This window comes from Oryx dammah, unplaced genomic scaffold (assembly GCF_014754425.2).
Source record: "Oryx dammah isolate SB20612 unplaced genomic scaffold, SCBI_Odam_1.1 HiC_scaffold_28, whole genome shotgun sequence".
Lineage (NCBI taxonomy): Eukaryota > Metazoa > Chordata > Mammalia > Artiodactyla > Bovidae > Oryx > Oryx dammah.
Window position 1 is genome coordinate 92802037 of NW_024070212.1, and position 16044 is coordinate 92818080.

The following is a 16044-nucleotide window of genomic DNA, read 5'->3' on the forward strand; positions in this document are numbered from 1 at the left end:
AAGCCTGGTTGGCTATGTCCATGGGGTCATAAAGAGTCAAACACGACTGAGCTTAGACTAAGCACAGCACAAAGAGGTAAAAAGTAATATGCCTAAACCATGGACGGAGGAGCCTGGTAGGCTACAGTCCATGGGGTCGCAAAGAGTGACATGACTGAGCGTCTTCACTTTCACTTTTCACTTTCATGCATTGGAGAAGGAAGTGGCAACCTATTCCAGTGTTCATGCCTGGAGAATCCCAGGGATGGGGGAGCCTGGTGGGCTGCCGTCTATGAGGTTGCACAGAGTCGGACACGACTGAAGTGACTTAGCAAGAGCAGCAGCAGCTTTATTATTTACACCTCAGAAAAAAGCATTCAGCATAGTATGATCTCAAATATATAAGGACAAAATACCAGGAAAAAAAGCTGTTAAAGAAGTATGCTAAAATATTGGTAAGGATTCTTTCTTTTCAGTTCAGTTCAGTTCAGTCGCTCAGTCGTGTCCAACTCTTTGCGACCCCATGAATCGCAGCATGCCAGGCCTCCCTGTCCATCACCAACTCCCGGGGTTCACTCAGACTCATGACCATCGAGTCGGTGATGTCATCCAGCCATCTCATCCTCTGTCATCCCCTTCTTCTCCTGCCCCCAATCTCTCCCAGCATCAGAATCTTTTCCAATGAGTCAACTCTTCGCATGAGGTGGCCAAAGTACTGGAGTTTCAGCTTTAGCATCATTCTTTCCAAAGAAATCCCAGGGCTGATCTCCTTCAGAATGGACTGGTTGGATCTCCTTGCAGTTGTATAATAGACATACATTATGTTAGTTTCAGGTGAACAACATAATGATTCAACATTTGTGTGCATTAAAGAATGATCATCTCAATAAGTCTATTTACCACTATCACCATACAAAGTTGCAATTTTTTTTCTAGAGATAAGAACTTTTAAGAGTTACTTTCTTAGCAACTTTCAAATTTGCAGTACAGTGTTACTAACTTTAGTCCCCATGCTGTACATTACATCCCCATGACTTATTTGTTTTATGACTGGCAATTTGTATCTCTTGATCCTCTTCACCCATGTTGCCCATTCCTCAACTCTTCTCAGGATTATTTGTGCTAATGAGCCTATAGATGGTTTTTTAAATGATGCTTCTATGTATTTCTCCAAAATGATCCTTACCTTGATTCTTGGTGAGAAGAGGGTGCTAATCAGATCACATTTGCATTCAAAGCCTGATCCTGCTGATAGTGTCTTTCACAGTGTGCACTTGGTAATATTTCAGTCAAACCTGACCTAACTGCATTATTGCCACGTGTATAGTGACTGTTTTTAAAAGCTATGGGACAGTGCAGAGCAAAAGCATGAAGCAGATTTTTCAATTCCCTCCACTGAAATGAGAAGGCAATGGCAACCCACTCTAGTACTCTTGCCTGGAAAATCCCATGGATGGAGGAGCCTGGTAGGCTGCAGTCCATGGGGTCGCTAAGAGTTGGATGTGATCGAGCGACTTCACTTTCACTTATCACTTTCATCCATTGGAGAAGGAAATGGCAACCCACTCTAGTGTTCTTGCCTGGAGAATCTCAGGGATGGAGGAGCCTGGTGGGCCCCCGTCTGTGGGGTTGTACAGAGTCGGACACAACTGAAGCAACTTAGCAGCAGCAGCCACTGAAATGAGCCCAACTCCTTTTCCGTCATTAACCTTCTACCAGTCAGGAGAGTGTTGCATCCTGCTCAGGCTGTGACTCAGCTGCCACTGCGTCAGGAATCACAGGAAGAGGAGAAAGAAGGGAAAGCCTGAAACAGCAGCCATGACCAGGCTGGGCCTCAGGCTGTGGGACTCAGCAGATACAGAGTAAAACAAAAGCATCCTTTATGACTAAAGCTGTGGGATTTCCTGTAACTCTGGACTTTCAAAATCCTCCTCACGTTTAGAGTTGTTGGTGTATCCCTAAAAGACTGATTTTCTCTATGCTTCTGCCCATCCCATGACTGTCTTGGTGACAAGACAAAGAAAATGTAGATCTTCATTGCCCCTCTTTTGTTTATGTCTATGGTGTGCTTATTGTTAGAGATAAAGGCACACTTTATATATTTACATGAGTGGGCAAGTACACTTTTGTCCTAAAATTGATATGATATAAACATGAAGAATTGAGGCATAGCAGGAGCATTTCTTCTGTGTCCATTTGCTCTGTCTTGCCCTCTCTTTTGAGATTCTCTTCTCCTTCCTTTGTTTCTTTCTACTTTCCTATATCAAGCCACAATTCCTGTAAACATTCTTTGACTTTATTGGTAGTGTTAAGCCTAAATAGGCAAAACCTATCACAAAGTAAGTCAGTTTGTGCCAGCTGAAAATGTTAGTCCATTTGTTAAGTGCACTATGATGGAACAGATAACTTCTCATGCCTGTGAAGCAGTGATTAAATATTGCTTTTGCAATTTCTGTTCCTTCTGCCTGTAATAGGTTTCTCTCCCTGACCTCCCTTTATTCAGCACGCTCCCTCCTTTATCTGAGAGACCTAGCTCAAATGTAATGGCTTCTTCAGTACTTTTCTTGATTCTCCCAGACAGTGGCTTCACTCCAGGTTTTTCATACCTCTCTACTAGTTCATTTAAGATTGTTTTATTATTATTTGTTTGTATGTTTCTTACTGTATGGTGAGTTCTTTGGATGTTGGAAACTCTTATTTTCTTAAATTTTTAATGTATGGCCAATGAATGTTTTTTAACCATTCTTCATTAGATAAATGTTATTCCTTGTTTCTAAGGACCTCGCTAATCTAGTAAGAGCAATATATCAATCTCAGATAACCATAATAAATGCCACAAAGAAAGAAGAAATCAGTTTGCCGTGCAAACTGGAGACACCTAGGATATTCCAGGCTTTGTGGATATGGTAGCAGGTGAAATGGACCTTGAAGGATGTGTGTGAAATGTGAAATAATGTTTTTTTTGTTTTTATTTTTTACTTTTTGATGTTTTTATTAGAAATAGTTTAAGCATACAGGAGCTGTATTATTTGATGTGTATTAAAGCCTTAAACACTTTACCTACAGTTAGTTCATCTATTTTTGATTCTTAAATCATTCATCAGTTGATTTATTCAAAGGAATATCTCTTGGGATATCAGTGTGTTCATCTGTCTTTGTGGGCTTAAATCATTAATTCAGGGACTCATATTTGGGAGTAGATATTTTCATATGTCTAAATGTTACTCACCAAAAGAGAACATGAAATTTGATGTTTTTCTGTCCCGTTGCATTGATTTTCTTTATTCATTTTAGCCACAGACCCCTTTGCTTCTGTTTTTGGAAGTGAATCATTTGAAGATGGATTTGCTGATTTTAGCACATTGTCAAAGGTAATTTGCAGTAATTAGTGGGAGGGTAAAATATACTGTGTTCCCACCAAAGGAGCAATTTTTCCTTTTGATTTTATAATGTTTCACAAACATTGCAACTTGATTTCAATAAGTCACAGCAAATGTGGATTTCAGACAAATGAAATACAAGATATAATCAAAGTAGACATTTCTGTGTACAAAAACAATGGTGATGGTACAGATAATTTTCTCATGACAGGCTTGCCCAACAACTTTAAGAGTTTTCTTTCTTTTTGATTTATTTATGTTCTACTTTTATTCGAGTATAGTTGATTTTAGGGCTTCCCTGGTGCTCATTCAGTGAAAAACCCACCTGCAGCACAGGAGACTGCTTGCAGTGTAGGAGACCCAGATTTAGTCCCTGGGTTGAGACGGTCCCCTGGAGAAGGAAATGGCAGTCCTCTCCAGTATTCTTGGCTGGGAAATTCCATGGACAGAGGAGCCAGGTGGGCTGCAGTCCATAGAGTCACAAGAGTCGGACACAACTTAGTGACTAAACCACCACTGTAGTTGATTTACAATGTTGTGTTAGTTTCTGCTGTATAGCAAACAAATAAATTATGCATATATACATATATCCACTCTAAAAAAGGCCATTGCAAAGTACTAACTTCCTTGTGTTATACAGTAGATCCTTATTATCTATTTTATGTATAGTAGTGAGCAAATGTCAGTTTTAATCCCCCAATTTGTCCCTCCTCTCCTCTTTTCCCCACTGGTAGCCAAAAGTTTATTTTCTATGTCTGTGACTAAGAATCTTCTGTCTTATTAAGCATATTTCTTCCAATTAACTACATTTCCCCCCTGTTGACTGTCAGGGTCAATGGCTATAAAATCTGAGCATTCATTCCATCTTCTCTGCACTGGTTCATATGTTCTGAGGCTGTTAAGGTTAGTATTAAGATAATAGCCCACCAGTATATGTCCACTACCTATTTTCCAGTGTAACCCTATGATTAATTCAGGCCAAAAAAGTAAAATTGGAGTGTATGTCAAATTGTCTCTATCATTGATTCTCAACTGGGTGTTATTCCCTACACCCATACCCCTCCCCTAGGAAACATTTAGCAAGGTATGCTGGGGAAAATGGAAGGCAAAAGGAGAAGAGGGCGGCAGAGAATGTGATGGTTAGATAGCATCACTGACTCAATAGACATGAATTAAGCAAACTCCAGGAGATAGTAGACAACAGAGAAGCCTGGCATGCTACAGTCCATTGGTGTCACAAAGAGTTAGATGCAACTTAACAACTGAACAATGGAGATGTTTTTGGTTGTCACAGCTGAGGAGGAGGATATTCATATATAGTGGATAAAAGCAGGGATGCTTTTAAACCTCCTGCAACCTACTATCCAGCCCCCACATCACAGAGCTATGTCCAGCCCAAAATATCAATAGTGCTACTTTAGAGAAACACTAGCCTAAGTTTCAGAGAAGGCAATGGCAACCCACTCCAGTACTCTTGCCTGGAAAATCCCATGGACGGAGGAGCCTGGTAGGCTGCAGTCCATGGGGTCGCTAGGAGTCGGACGCAACTGAGTGACTTTACTTTCACTTTTCACTTTTATGCATTGGAGGAGGAAATGGCAACCCACTCCAATATTCTTGCCTGGAGAATCCCAGGGACAGGGGAGCCTGGTGGGCTGGGCTGCCGTCTTTGGGGTCGCACAGAGTCGGATATGACTGAAGCGACTTAGCAGCAGCAGTAGCCTAAATTGTTATACCCCATTCATTATAGAAAAATGAATCTTTTGGGAACTTCCCCGATGGTCCAGTGGTGAAGAATCTGCCTTGCAATGCAAAGGATGCAGGTTTAATCCCTGGTCAGGGAACTAAGATCCCACCTGCCACAAAACAGATAAGCCTGCGTGCCACAACTACTGAGCCCATGCACCACAACTAGAGAGTTTGTGCATCACAGTGAAAGATCCCACATGACACAGCAAAGATCCTGCATGCAGCAACTAAGACCATATAAATAAATACATGTGTATTTTAAAGTGAATCCTTCATTACTCCATGTGTTAGAAAAGCCAGGTCTTCAGACCCTCAATAATGCTTACCATTCTATGGGATCAGTTTGCTTTAAAAAAAAGTTGACACTTCATTTTTTAAAGTTTATTGTTTGTCTTTAATGTTTTTCATGACATTAAAGTTGTCTTTAATGTTTTTCAAGATGCCGTTTTCTTTGATATTAGTATTAAATCTTTCCTAGTTTAAGTGCATTGGAAAGTGTGGAATAAGTCTTTTTTTTCTTTATCATTTGGATCAGATATATTCACTTGAGGAAAGATACATTAGTCCCTTTAAAATGGGCCTCAGTGGTTTTGTATTACCTGAATCTTGTCAAACCTTTAACCCAGAGTTGGTTTGTTTTGGTATGATCTGTTGTGCTTAATAAGTAGTGGTGGTATAATCACTACTCATATAGAATAATTAAAAGATTTTTTTCAGTTTTGGTTCTGAATGCAAAAGTTGAAATGTTAGTGCTCTCAGAATTGAAATAAATAAAGCTGCATAAAATTGAAGATCATTCTTCCAAATGCAATATAACCATAAACAGTTTGGTTGGCATAATATATATAACCATGAGTAAATATTTCTTTTCAAACAAAGGTCAACAATGAAGATATTTCTTTCCAAACAAAGGTCAACAATGAAGATCCTTTTAGTTCAGCCACATCAAACTCCATCAGCAGTGTGGCCATTACAAAAAATATGCTTGAGGAAACATCTGTCAAAACTGAAGATGTACCCCCAGCACTGCCACCAAAGATAGGAACTCCAACAAGACCCTGCCCACCACCACCTGGTATGAGAGTTGGTACCTTTCCTAAATCAACTGCTTTCTTTTTCTTTCCAAGAAGTGTTGTGTGGGCCTTACTTGTAGACGTTATATAAAGGGCCTTAGGAGAACAAGTCAGAAAGCATGGCAGAAGCCTGCTGTTATCATCTGTTCTGACCTCAATGCAGAATTACAGACTTGTGCCTAAGAAGCCAACCTGTGTAACTGTCAGGAACTACCTTTCTGGCAAGAGCTAATTTATTTTTAAATCATTTCAGAGAGGCAGTAAATGAAATCTCTTGCTTTTTGAAAACTAATGAGCTTCCATTTGAACAGAGTTTCCTGCACTGTGATATTTTGATAAATTTCTATAAGGGAAGGTTAATAATCCAGAGTCCCTTTCTTTTTCTTGCTAAGTGTGAAGTCTTCCTTAAGTCCTTCAATATGAGAATATATGGCCATTTTGGTATCAGAATGGCCAATCCAGCATTTTGGTGTCAGAATTTTGAAAGGAAGTATTGTTTTTCTTGAAGGAAAATATTATTTACCTCACTAAATAAGAGATTCCTTTATTTTAAAAAGGTGGTGTTTTTGGTCGAAAAACAGATTCTTACTTTTTTGCTTTTGTTTAGTACTGTACCAAGGAAAGGGGTCTTGTTCGATTTTAATGAATGAAAATAATAAAGTTTGTGAGAAGTGGTAAAAGGCAATCCCCTGAGCAGCTGTAGTGCCGCTGGATTGTTTGTGAGAAGACACATCTGGTACATCATTGTTTTTACCATATATCCTTGGTAAATTTTCAGCCACAGTAGTTGTAGATTTTTATTCTTGCCTTTTTATAATAGCCTGCCTGTGGTATTTCTTGGGCAGATTTATTTTTCTTCTTTGATTTAAAGAGTTGTGAATAAAATTATTAATACCCAACTACCTATTGAAAAATCAAGTGAACAAGTGATTTCTATCTTTTAGGGAAGAATAGCCTATATCATTTAATTGTTCTAGGGTAAATTTGTTGGAGTATATTAAAAAACAAGTGACAGTTAATTTGCTTATTTAAGTTTTATACCTTTAAGAGGTCAATAGTGAGGTGATTTTTAAAATCCTCAATAAACTAATATACTAGTGCTGTAACTAAATCTATGACTTCAATAAACTGAGTGTATATCACTGTAGAAAAATCAAAGAAAGAAGAATGAGGACTTCCCTGGTGGTCCAGGGGTTAAGACTTTGTCTTCCAATGCAGAGGGTACAAGTTCAGTCCCTGGTTGGGAAGCTAAGATCCCATATGTTGAGTCCAAAAAAAAACATAAAATAGAGGCAATATTGTAACAAATTCAGTAAAGACTTTATAAAAATGGTCCACATTTTTAAAAAAATGTTTAAAAAAAGGGGGATGGTTTGTTGAACTGGGATATTAAAGATCTGAGTTCTCATTCTGAATATCCTCTGATATCCTCTGTGATCTTGAGTGTATAGAGCTTCCTATGTCTGAGCCCCAGATCTCTGAGCTGTTTGATGGTGGCATTAGTTCTCATGCTGCCCTCCAAGGATTGCTGGAAGGATCCTTTGAGATATGAGATGTGAAAACCTTTTGTAAGCTGTAACAGAAAGACTCTGTTGTTATGATTGCTGTTACCAGATTAACACATCTTTAGGAATATATATGTATATTTGAAGATATTTTAACACCTATTCTTAGACTTTCTTCAGCAAGTACTAAGTTTAAGTCTTGAAAATTAGAAAACTTGTTTGAAAATGGTGATGAATTAATGAGCAACAGTATGCTATTGTTTGGTCAAAGATTAGTTTATCAGTAACCACAGAAATTTAGGCCCTGGGCTTCAAAACATTCTCTTTATCCTTCAGTTTGAAATATTGTAGATGACAAGAAGTAGCTGGGCTTTACCAAAGTAGTTTTTAATTTCATGCTCCCAGGTGTTACATACAGATCCAGAGAAAAATCAGAAGAATATTAGCATTTTTCAGAGATCATTTACCCTTACTGCCACTTGTGGAGAATTATGTATTAGGCAGAGGTTATCACAGCAGAGGCCGTTTTTGTCATTATTTGTCATTTTCCTCCTGTTTTATCCATTCTTGTCTCTCTCCTTGGGAGCGTGCTACTTTGGAGAAGAAGTTAACTCTCTGAGCAGATAAGATTCCAGGTCTGCTGCTTCACCCTTGGCTGTTTTCCCATTTAGCCGCATAAAACTGGAGTGTACTTAAGAGGTTGTGTGTGAAATTTTTGAGGACAGACTGTTGGTTGTGGTCATTTAAGACCATATTAAGAATGTGTTTTAGGTTCCCCATCCCCACTTCTTTAATGCTCCCTGTGTTCATGTTGTTGTGTGTTTGTGTTTGCCGTACTTGCTGGTTGAGTTAATTGTAATGATTTTGATCCAGGGAAAAGACCCATCAACAAAATGGATTCTTCTGATCCCTTTAAACTGAATGATCCATTTCAGCCTTTCCCAGGCAATGATAGCCCCAAAGAAAAAGATCCTGATATGTTTTGCGATCCATTCACTTCTACTACTACCACTACCAATAAAGAGGCTGACCCAAGCAATTTTGCTAACTTCAGTGCTGTAAGTACTGTGAATGGGCTGTTTGGGGAAAATCTTTCCATTTACAGTTTAAAGAGCTTTCAAAGATTATTTTGGAGTCTGCCAAATTTGCATTATTTCAACTAAATTTACCAACATGTTAAAAATAATCTTTATTCTTCCCCCAACCAAGAAAACCTCTGTTTGATTCTGTCTGCTAGTTCTGAAGTTATTGCATTGTTCAGATGATTTTAGCAGTCTCAGTTCTTGGGATATATACCAGGTGCTTTGCAAAACCTTGACAGTTATTATTTTGCAAATTGTTACAGACAGTGGGCCACTAGAGAGTCATTTGCTGTCTGCCCTCTGGATAAATAATGCCAATAATGAGTTTGTGTTATTTGTAACTGTGTATGTGTGTTTGTGTATAAAACCTTGAAAATTTCTGGAGACCAGTCAGCAGTTACTGTATTATGTAAGAAGATGGGACCAGAAATTCTTTGAATAGAAAATAAAACTCTGGTTTCTTACAAAAATGTTCTTAAAATATAAGTCAGTTTTATTAAATAAATATGATTGTTAAGAGCTAAACAATCTTTAATTATTTGGAGGACTCTAAATCACTAGCTTTCCATACCTACTCCACATTCTCCCAAAGCTTCCCTGATAGCTCAGTCGGTAAAGAATCTGCCTGCAATGCTTGAGACCTGGGTTCGATCCCTGGGTTGGGAAGATCTTCTGGAGAAGGAAAAGGCTATCCACTCCAGTATTCTAGCCTAGAGAATTCTATGGACTATATAGTCCATGAAGTCGCAAAGATTTGGACATGACTGAGTGACTTTGATTCACTCACTCACTTAGTTCACTAGCATTCCATATCTACTCTGCATTCTCCCAGAGCTGACTAAAGAAGGCCAATAAAGACAATAGAAGGATGTGGTGTTAAGAGTATAGGCGGGTCTTATAAGATCATAGAAATGGGGCAACCAACTGGAAGTATCACCCTGGTGGGGCATTAAGCAATGACATGTATATCATCATTATGTAGATAAACGTAAATTTTTGTTTTAATTCTTAGAGTAACTAACAGTGTTTCATTTCCCAGGTTGCTTTTTTTTTAGATAAAAATGACCTTCATTATCACTGTCTATTTTATAATAAAGCAGTTTTCCTCTACTTAATAACCTCAAGCCTTTGAGATGATTCTATAAATAAGAGATCTAGTGGCCAGCTGACTGACTACAGTCTGCCTAATGTCTCCCTCAGTGTAGCTTAGGGTCACTCTTCCAGTCACTTTATTCCTGCAGCCATTTCTAGTTAGTAAAGCAGGTAGGCAGAATTAGACTGAGCTATTTAGCTTTTGAATCTGTATTCTTAAGTTTCAGTGGCTTCCTCCGAATGTGAAGAGGCAGAACAGGAATCAGTATTTTAAATATTGGAAAACAGAGGGTGTCAGAATTATACTGACTCTTGTTAGATGGAATTTGAGTTGTTTCAAGGAGAGAACCCAGAATTGCTCTTCTTACTATAATGCTCTTAGTACAAAATAACCTTCTGGCAGTTTGTGGCACTTAATATCTTAAATATGATTTCAGTAAGTCAAAACCTGGTTGGAATGAGTCTTGAACAAAAGCAATTTGCTTTTTTCATTTTCCAGAATCTCAGTATAGTATAATATTAAGCATCTAATAATAAAAATGTCTTTTTAAATGAAAGATTTGTTAAATATTAAAAGTTTCAAAGATCTTATAATTCCCTAGAAAGAAAGCTACCATTTTCAAAAAAGCCTGACAGTTTCTTTCTTTTGATCCTGTTTGTTATGGTATTCATACTATTATGGTGTTCTTCTATATGACAGGACTTGAAACCAAGTAGAATGTTTTTATTTAGTATCTGCCACGGTTGCTATTTGGGGTGGATACATATATTTCCTTGACTTATTAATTACTAGCATTAAGGTCTTATTTGAAATGGGTCAAAAAGTTCTTAATACCTTCTAAAATCATTATAATGCATTAAAAAAATTGATTAGGTCCACATCTTGCTTGGTATACCCAGTACTCTTGTTTTACATATAACAAAATTTATGTATAGTATATTCTTTGCTCTATAATTTTCCTGTACCTGAAGGGCTAGAATAAGATACGAAATTGCCAGTGGGATTAAGTTAAAAATGATGTATCATGTGAGGATGCTCACTGAAGTTGAAGTAGTAAATGTTTTACATTAGATAAATATGCTAGTTCTCTCCTGTTTTTAAATCTCCTGATCCACCTTAAGAATAACCACTTTTTAAAAATGATGTTTTAATGTTCAGTTTTATAGACTCTCTATCTGTAGACTGCATTACTTTTAAGATTAAATCATATTTTGATTTAATTTTTTTAAGTTTAAATTTAAAGTTTTAAGTTTAAACTAATTAAACTTGTTTTTGAAAAAAAATAACAAGACTTTTTCCAGAGCCCTTCAGGTGAAACACGTAGTTAAATTTCCTTTTGTGAAAGCTGTTTTTCCTTCTTTTCTTGGTACTTGTTTTACTCATGAATGTATTCATTTGTTTGTTCATTTATCTTTTAAATGGCAGTATCCCTCTGAGGAAGATATGATTGAGTGGGCCAAGAGAGAAAGTGAGAGAGAGGAAGAGCAGAGACTTGCCCGACTGAATCAGCAAGAGCAAGAAGACTTAGAACTGGCTATTGCACTCAGCAAATCTGAAATATCAGAAGCATGAAGAAATCTCCTGTTCTTTGTCAACCACACAACACTCTTCTTCCAACCACACAACACTCTTCTTGAATACTGAAGCTATTTACAATGTGTATCAAACCTACCTGTGAGCATGGGAATACAAAAGGTTTGAGATTCCTGTAAATGTGACAAAAGTTTTGGCTTTTTAAACTCCATTTCAGATTTGTCTTTTTTTTCCCCCTGTGAAAGTGGTAACCCAGATGACTTCACCTAGGCCCCTGTTCTGGTGTGCAAATTTAGTGTGAGCTGTTGCCTGCCTGTGCCTCTCTTACTTGTAAAGCTAGAGCACCCAAGTTTCTGCCTTCTGGAATATAGAGAAATAGTTTCACCCCTATGCTACCCTTATTCTGTAGTTACTCTAATGATAGCCAGTGGGGTTCTTAAAGTTGGCAGTATTCCCCCCTAATTTAAATGGTTGAAAGAGGGGAAGGGAAAGAACATCCTATTTCTTTTATGATAGAGCAAATTGGCCAGTTTAAAGTACATGTTTGTATTTCCTTTTAATCAAAATACTGTTCAACTTGTTTTTTATAGACAAGAAGAAATACTTTGCATACATTGACTCCCACTGTTGAAAACAGGATGTTTTAGATGGAACCATTAGAGCTTCAGACTCAATCTTTTCCTAAATAAAAACATTAAAGCCTCATGTCTGAAATATATTTTAAAAATTGTTTTCTGGATTTAAAGAATTTCAGATAAACAGATACCTCTCTGTGATTTTAAGTACTTAGAGAATGAAGAAAAATTTTCACCTAAAATATACTTATCAATATAAGATAAGCAAAAATCTTAACCTGGCAGCCATTCTGCCATTGCCATGGCACTGTCCTCTTTAGTTCATGGTAGGTTTATTTTTTTACTTTTGCAGAAGAAACTTTAGTAAGCTAGAACTGGAAGGTACTTTAACTTTTTGTATATAAATATTTTTGTTTTCTTTAATGAAGGCTCAATTACTTGAAATGTAAAAACATTCTCTGAATACAAATGAAAAAAGTGACATGTATTAAATCATTATTGCTTTGTGTCCATCTTTGTGGATTAAAATAGTCTATTCTTTTTGTATTTTTCACCTACAAAATTGGCAAGCTAGCAAAACTTTTGTTTTTAAATTGGGAGAGAGGAGACCTGCCCAGTTATCAGATCTCTTTGTGTGTTAAAAGCCTATCTTCTGCAAAACTGACTTAGCAGACAAGCTGAATTTAAAATGGACTGTGAAGTAGGCTGTAAATTGTAGAGTAATCTAAATTTTTTTAACATCAGTCACTGACTTAAATAATGTGTTGAAAACCAAGATAAAGGAAAATGCACCTAAAAACTAATTAAATGTGTCTGTGGTCACCAAGTCAAGGTGGTATTGATCTGTGTTAATCAAAGTAACTTATTGCCTAGCTTACGAATAAATTCCAGAATATCCAATTATTTCATTTTGAAATGGTGCTTTTTTTTCTCTCCACACACAATTGGATTACTGCAGTTCAAAATGAATTTAAACTACTTTCTTGCATTGCTTTTTTCTACTTTTATAAATTAAAGTATTTCAGCATGAAAGTCATACAGACAAAGCAAGGGCTGAATCATAATCACAAGGCTTTAATTTATAAGGATATACTGCAAAAGTTGATTGAGAAGGTAGTATTGGGAGTTGTAAACGGTAGTGGGTTTTGGGTTTTTTTCCTTCCCCTTACACTTTAGGAAAAGGTAAGTTGACTTGAACAACCTTCTTTTGCACTGGGAAAATGAGCAGATGTTTGAAATGGTTTTAAAATATTTTTTTTAATTAAAAGAACACTCTGGAAAGTACTAAATATCTGTAACTTATAAACATCAACTTTCAGTGTACCTTAATCTTATGTGTGTTTAACTGGATTGCATAGATTCTTTTGTTAAAATATGTATACTCAGTGGACCAATATGATATTAAAGTATGTATATATTATATAAATATATATATATATATCTAAACCTCCATGCTCACTTGAGTAGGATGAATGTCATAGAGTCATTTATGATCATATTTTATGTTGTTGACTCTGGCTCCAGAGCCTGTGATGGAAAAGGACAGATGAGTATTCCTGAGAGCTAAGTAGCACTTATTACAAGGTTTTAACCATCTTCTACCTACTTGTTCAGATTTATTTGAGTTCTCTTTATAGAATTTTCTCTTATGTTTCAAACTTCTAAACTGTAGCCTGTAATTATGAGAACAATAAACTTTAAGTAATAATAAACCATAGTATCCATACATCCTATCTGACATGGAGTTTTGCATGATTCTGTGTTATGTTGTTGCTGTGTCCATGGAAGGGTAGACATGCAATCAGCACAGATGAATTATGTGTAAAGTGCTTGAGACACAGTACCTGGTATAGAATACCCAATAAATGTTAACTTGTTTTTAGTTGACACCTATTTTGTGAAAGAAAGATAGGAAATGTATGCATAGAGACAGTGTCCAAAACATAGGTGGTTTGTGTATGTATTCATTGAATGAGGATTTGTGACTCTTGGAAGGCAATGCGGTGTCAAAAATTCATGCAACCCTGGTCTGCCATTTTTAGGAAAGAAGACTTTCACAAAGATATTTAGCCTCCCTGACTTTAGCCACCTGATGCGAAGAACTGACTCATTTGAAAAGACCCTGATGCTGGGAAAGACTGAAGGCGGGAAGAGAAGGGGACGACAGAGGATGAGATGGTTGGATGGCATCACTGACTCAATGGACATGAGTTTGAGTAAACTCCGGGAGTTAGTGATGGACAGGGAGGCCTGGTGTGCTGTAGTCCGTGGGGTCGCAAAGAGCTGGACTCAACTGAACTGAACTGAGCCTCATTTTCCTCTTCTAATGAGCATCATAATACCCAGCTCACAGGATTGTTCTGATTGATTTGAGTTTGACAGCTTTTTAATATTATTTTAATTAAACAAATTCTGCCATGTTCTTATTAATAGTGAGAATAAGTACTGGCTATTGAACGCACTACAGTGAGCACTTTATGAGTGCGTGTGTTTAGTCGCTCAGTTGTGTCCTGCTTGTCGCAACCCCATGGACTGTATAGCCTGCCAGGCTCCTCTGTCCATGTTGTTTAATCTTCACAACGGCCCTAAATAGGAATGTTATTCACATCTTTGTTTTTTCAGTATTTATTTATTTACTTGGCTTCACTGGGTCTTAGTTGTGGCATGTTGGATCTTCAGATCTTTGTTGTGGCAGGCAGGATCTTTTTAGTTGGGCATGTGGGATCTAATTCCCTAACCAGGGATCAGATCCGGGCCCTCTGCATTGGGAGCACGGAGTTTCAGCCACTGGACCACCAGGGAAGTCCTCAGTATCTATTTTAAAAATAGGAAAAATGAGGCTCAAAAAAGTTACAATAATGTGATTCAGATGATACAGCTAATAAGTAGATGAGCCAGGAATTGAACTTTGGCCTCTGTGATTCTAAAACATGACACTCTTTCCAGTTTACTGTGCTTTGTCTCATTTTGTATGAAAAAAACTGCCTATAGGAAACTTTAGGAACAGAGCATGATAAATAACACCAGGTAACATGTTGAACTTCAGGCAGAATCCTTCGTGCTTTACATATATTATTTCATTTTAATCCTTTAAAAAGTAACCTTGTAATGTATAGGTACTGTTTTTGTCTCCATTTTCCAGAGGAGGTGCCCTAACGAGGCCACAGTTACGTAGTTAGTAAGTGACAGAGCTAGAATTTGAAACCAGTAGACTGGCAGTATTGTTTCAACCACTGCTCTCTATTCCTGTTAAAGGTGAGAATTCAGAGGAGAAATACCATAAATAAATAATCCATGTAATCTCTGCTCTTGAGGATTAATGAAATAAACCTATTGCATAACACATGGCATCTTATAAAACATTTTCAAATTCATTTTCATATTTAATCTTTACCAGGGTTTAGAATAGTTTTTGACACATGAAAGCACTGAACAATTTTTAGTTATCAATATGACAAATGATAAAAATGAACATAGGGATGGGAGCAGCCTTTCTTTTATTAAAAATGTACAAATTTCAAAGCCATGAAACTGGTAAAAACAAAAATTGTTTTCTTGGTGCTGGCAAAGCTCTGGAAAGAATGCATTAAAAGGTAGGCAAAGGTAGTACATTTTGGTGAGTTTGCCACACAGATGAAGGGACAGGCATTCTAGGCAGAGGCCACAGTTGTATAGGGTGAAAGTGTAGAACACGGTACAGCGTGCCAGCAAACCGCACATGTTGACGTCTCATTGAGTGTGGGTTGCGTAGGTTTGTGGCCAGAGATGAAGTGTTTGTGTGTAGAAAGAACTCACTGGTGGTGATCTGGAGGATTACTTTAGAAGGAAGCCAGGTAAGGCGGGGAGAGCAGGGGAAGGCTATTGGAGTCATTCCTATGAGATGGTAAGTACCTAAATATGACTGTGGCTGAGGCCTGAGAGAAAGGGACTTAATTAGGAGAACAAACAGGCCTTACATGTGGCACTAGTTGTAAAGAACCCGCCTGCCAGTGCAGGAGACAGAAGCAACACTGGTTTCATCCATGGCTCGGGAAGATCCCCTGGAGCAGAGCATGACAACCCACTCCAGTATTCT

At 37.5% G+C, this 16044-nt stretch overlaps 1 protein-coding gene across 7 annotated transcripts in view; it reads left to right on the plus strand.

The window, feature by feature from the left end:
• EPS15 (epidermal growth factor receptor pathway substrate 15) overlaps window positions 1-13707 on the plus strand; it is a 145516-nt gene extending 131809 nt beyond the window's left edge. For 4 of the 7 annotated variants that reach the window (XM_040231197.1, XM_040231194.1, XM_040231192.1 and 1 more), the window contains exons 22-25: window positions 3274-3350; window positions 5988-6183; window positions 8560-8744; window positions 11287-13707. In XM_040231197.1, the coding sequence (XP_040087131.1) occupies window positions 3274-3350; window positions 5988-6183; window positions 8560-8744; window positions 11287-11433 (605 nt within the window). In that variant the 3' untranslated portion in view covers window positions 11434-13707. The remainder of the gene's footprint in view (window positions 1-3273; window positions 3351-5987; window positions 6184-8559; window positions 8745-11286) is intronic. The other 3 variants (XM_040231198.1, XM_040231193.1, XM_040231196.1) reach the window with 1 other exon arrangement.
• Window positions 13708-16044: the final 2337 nt, after the last annotated feature.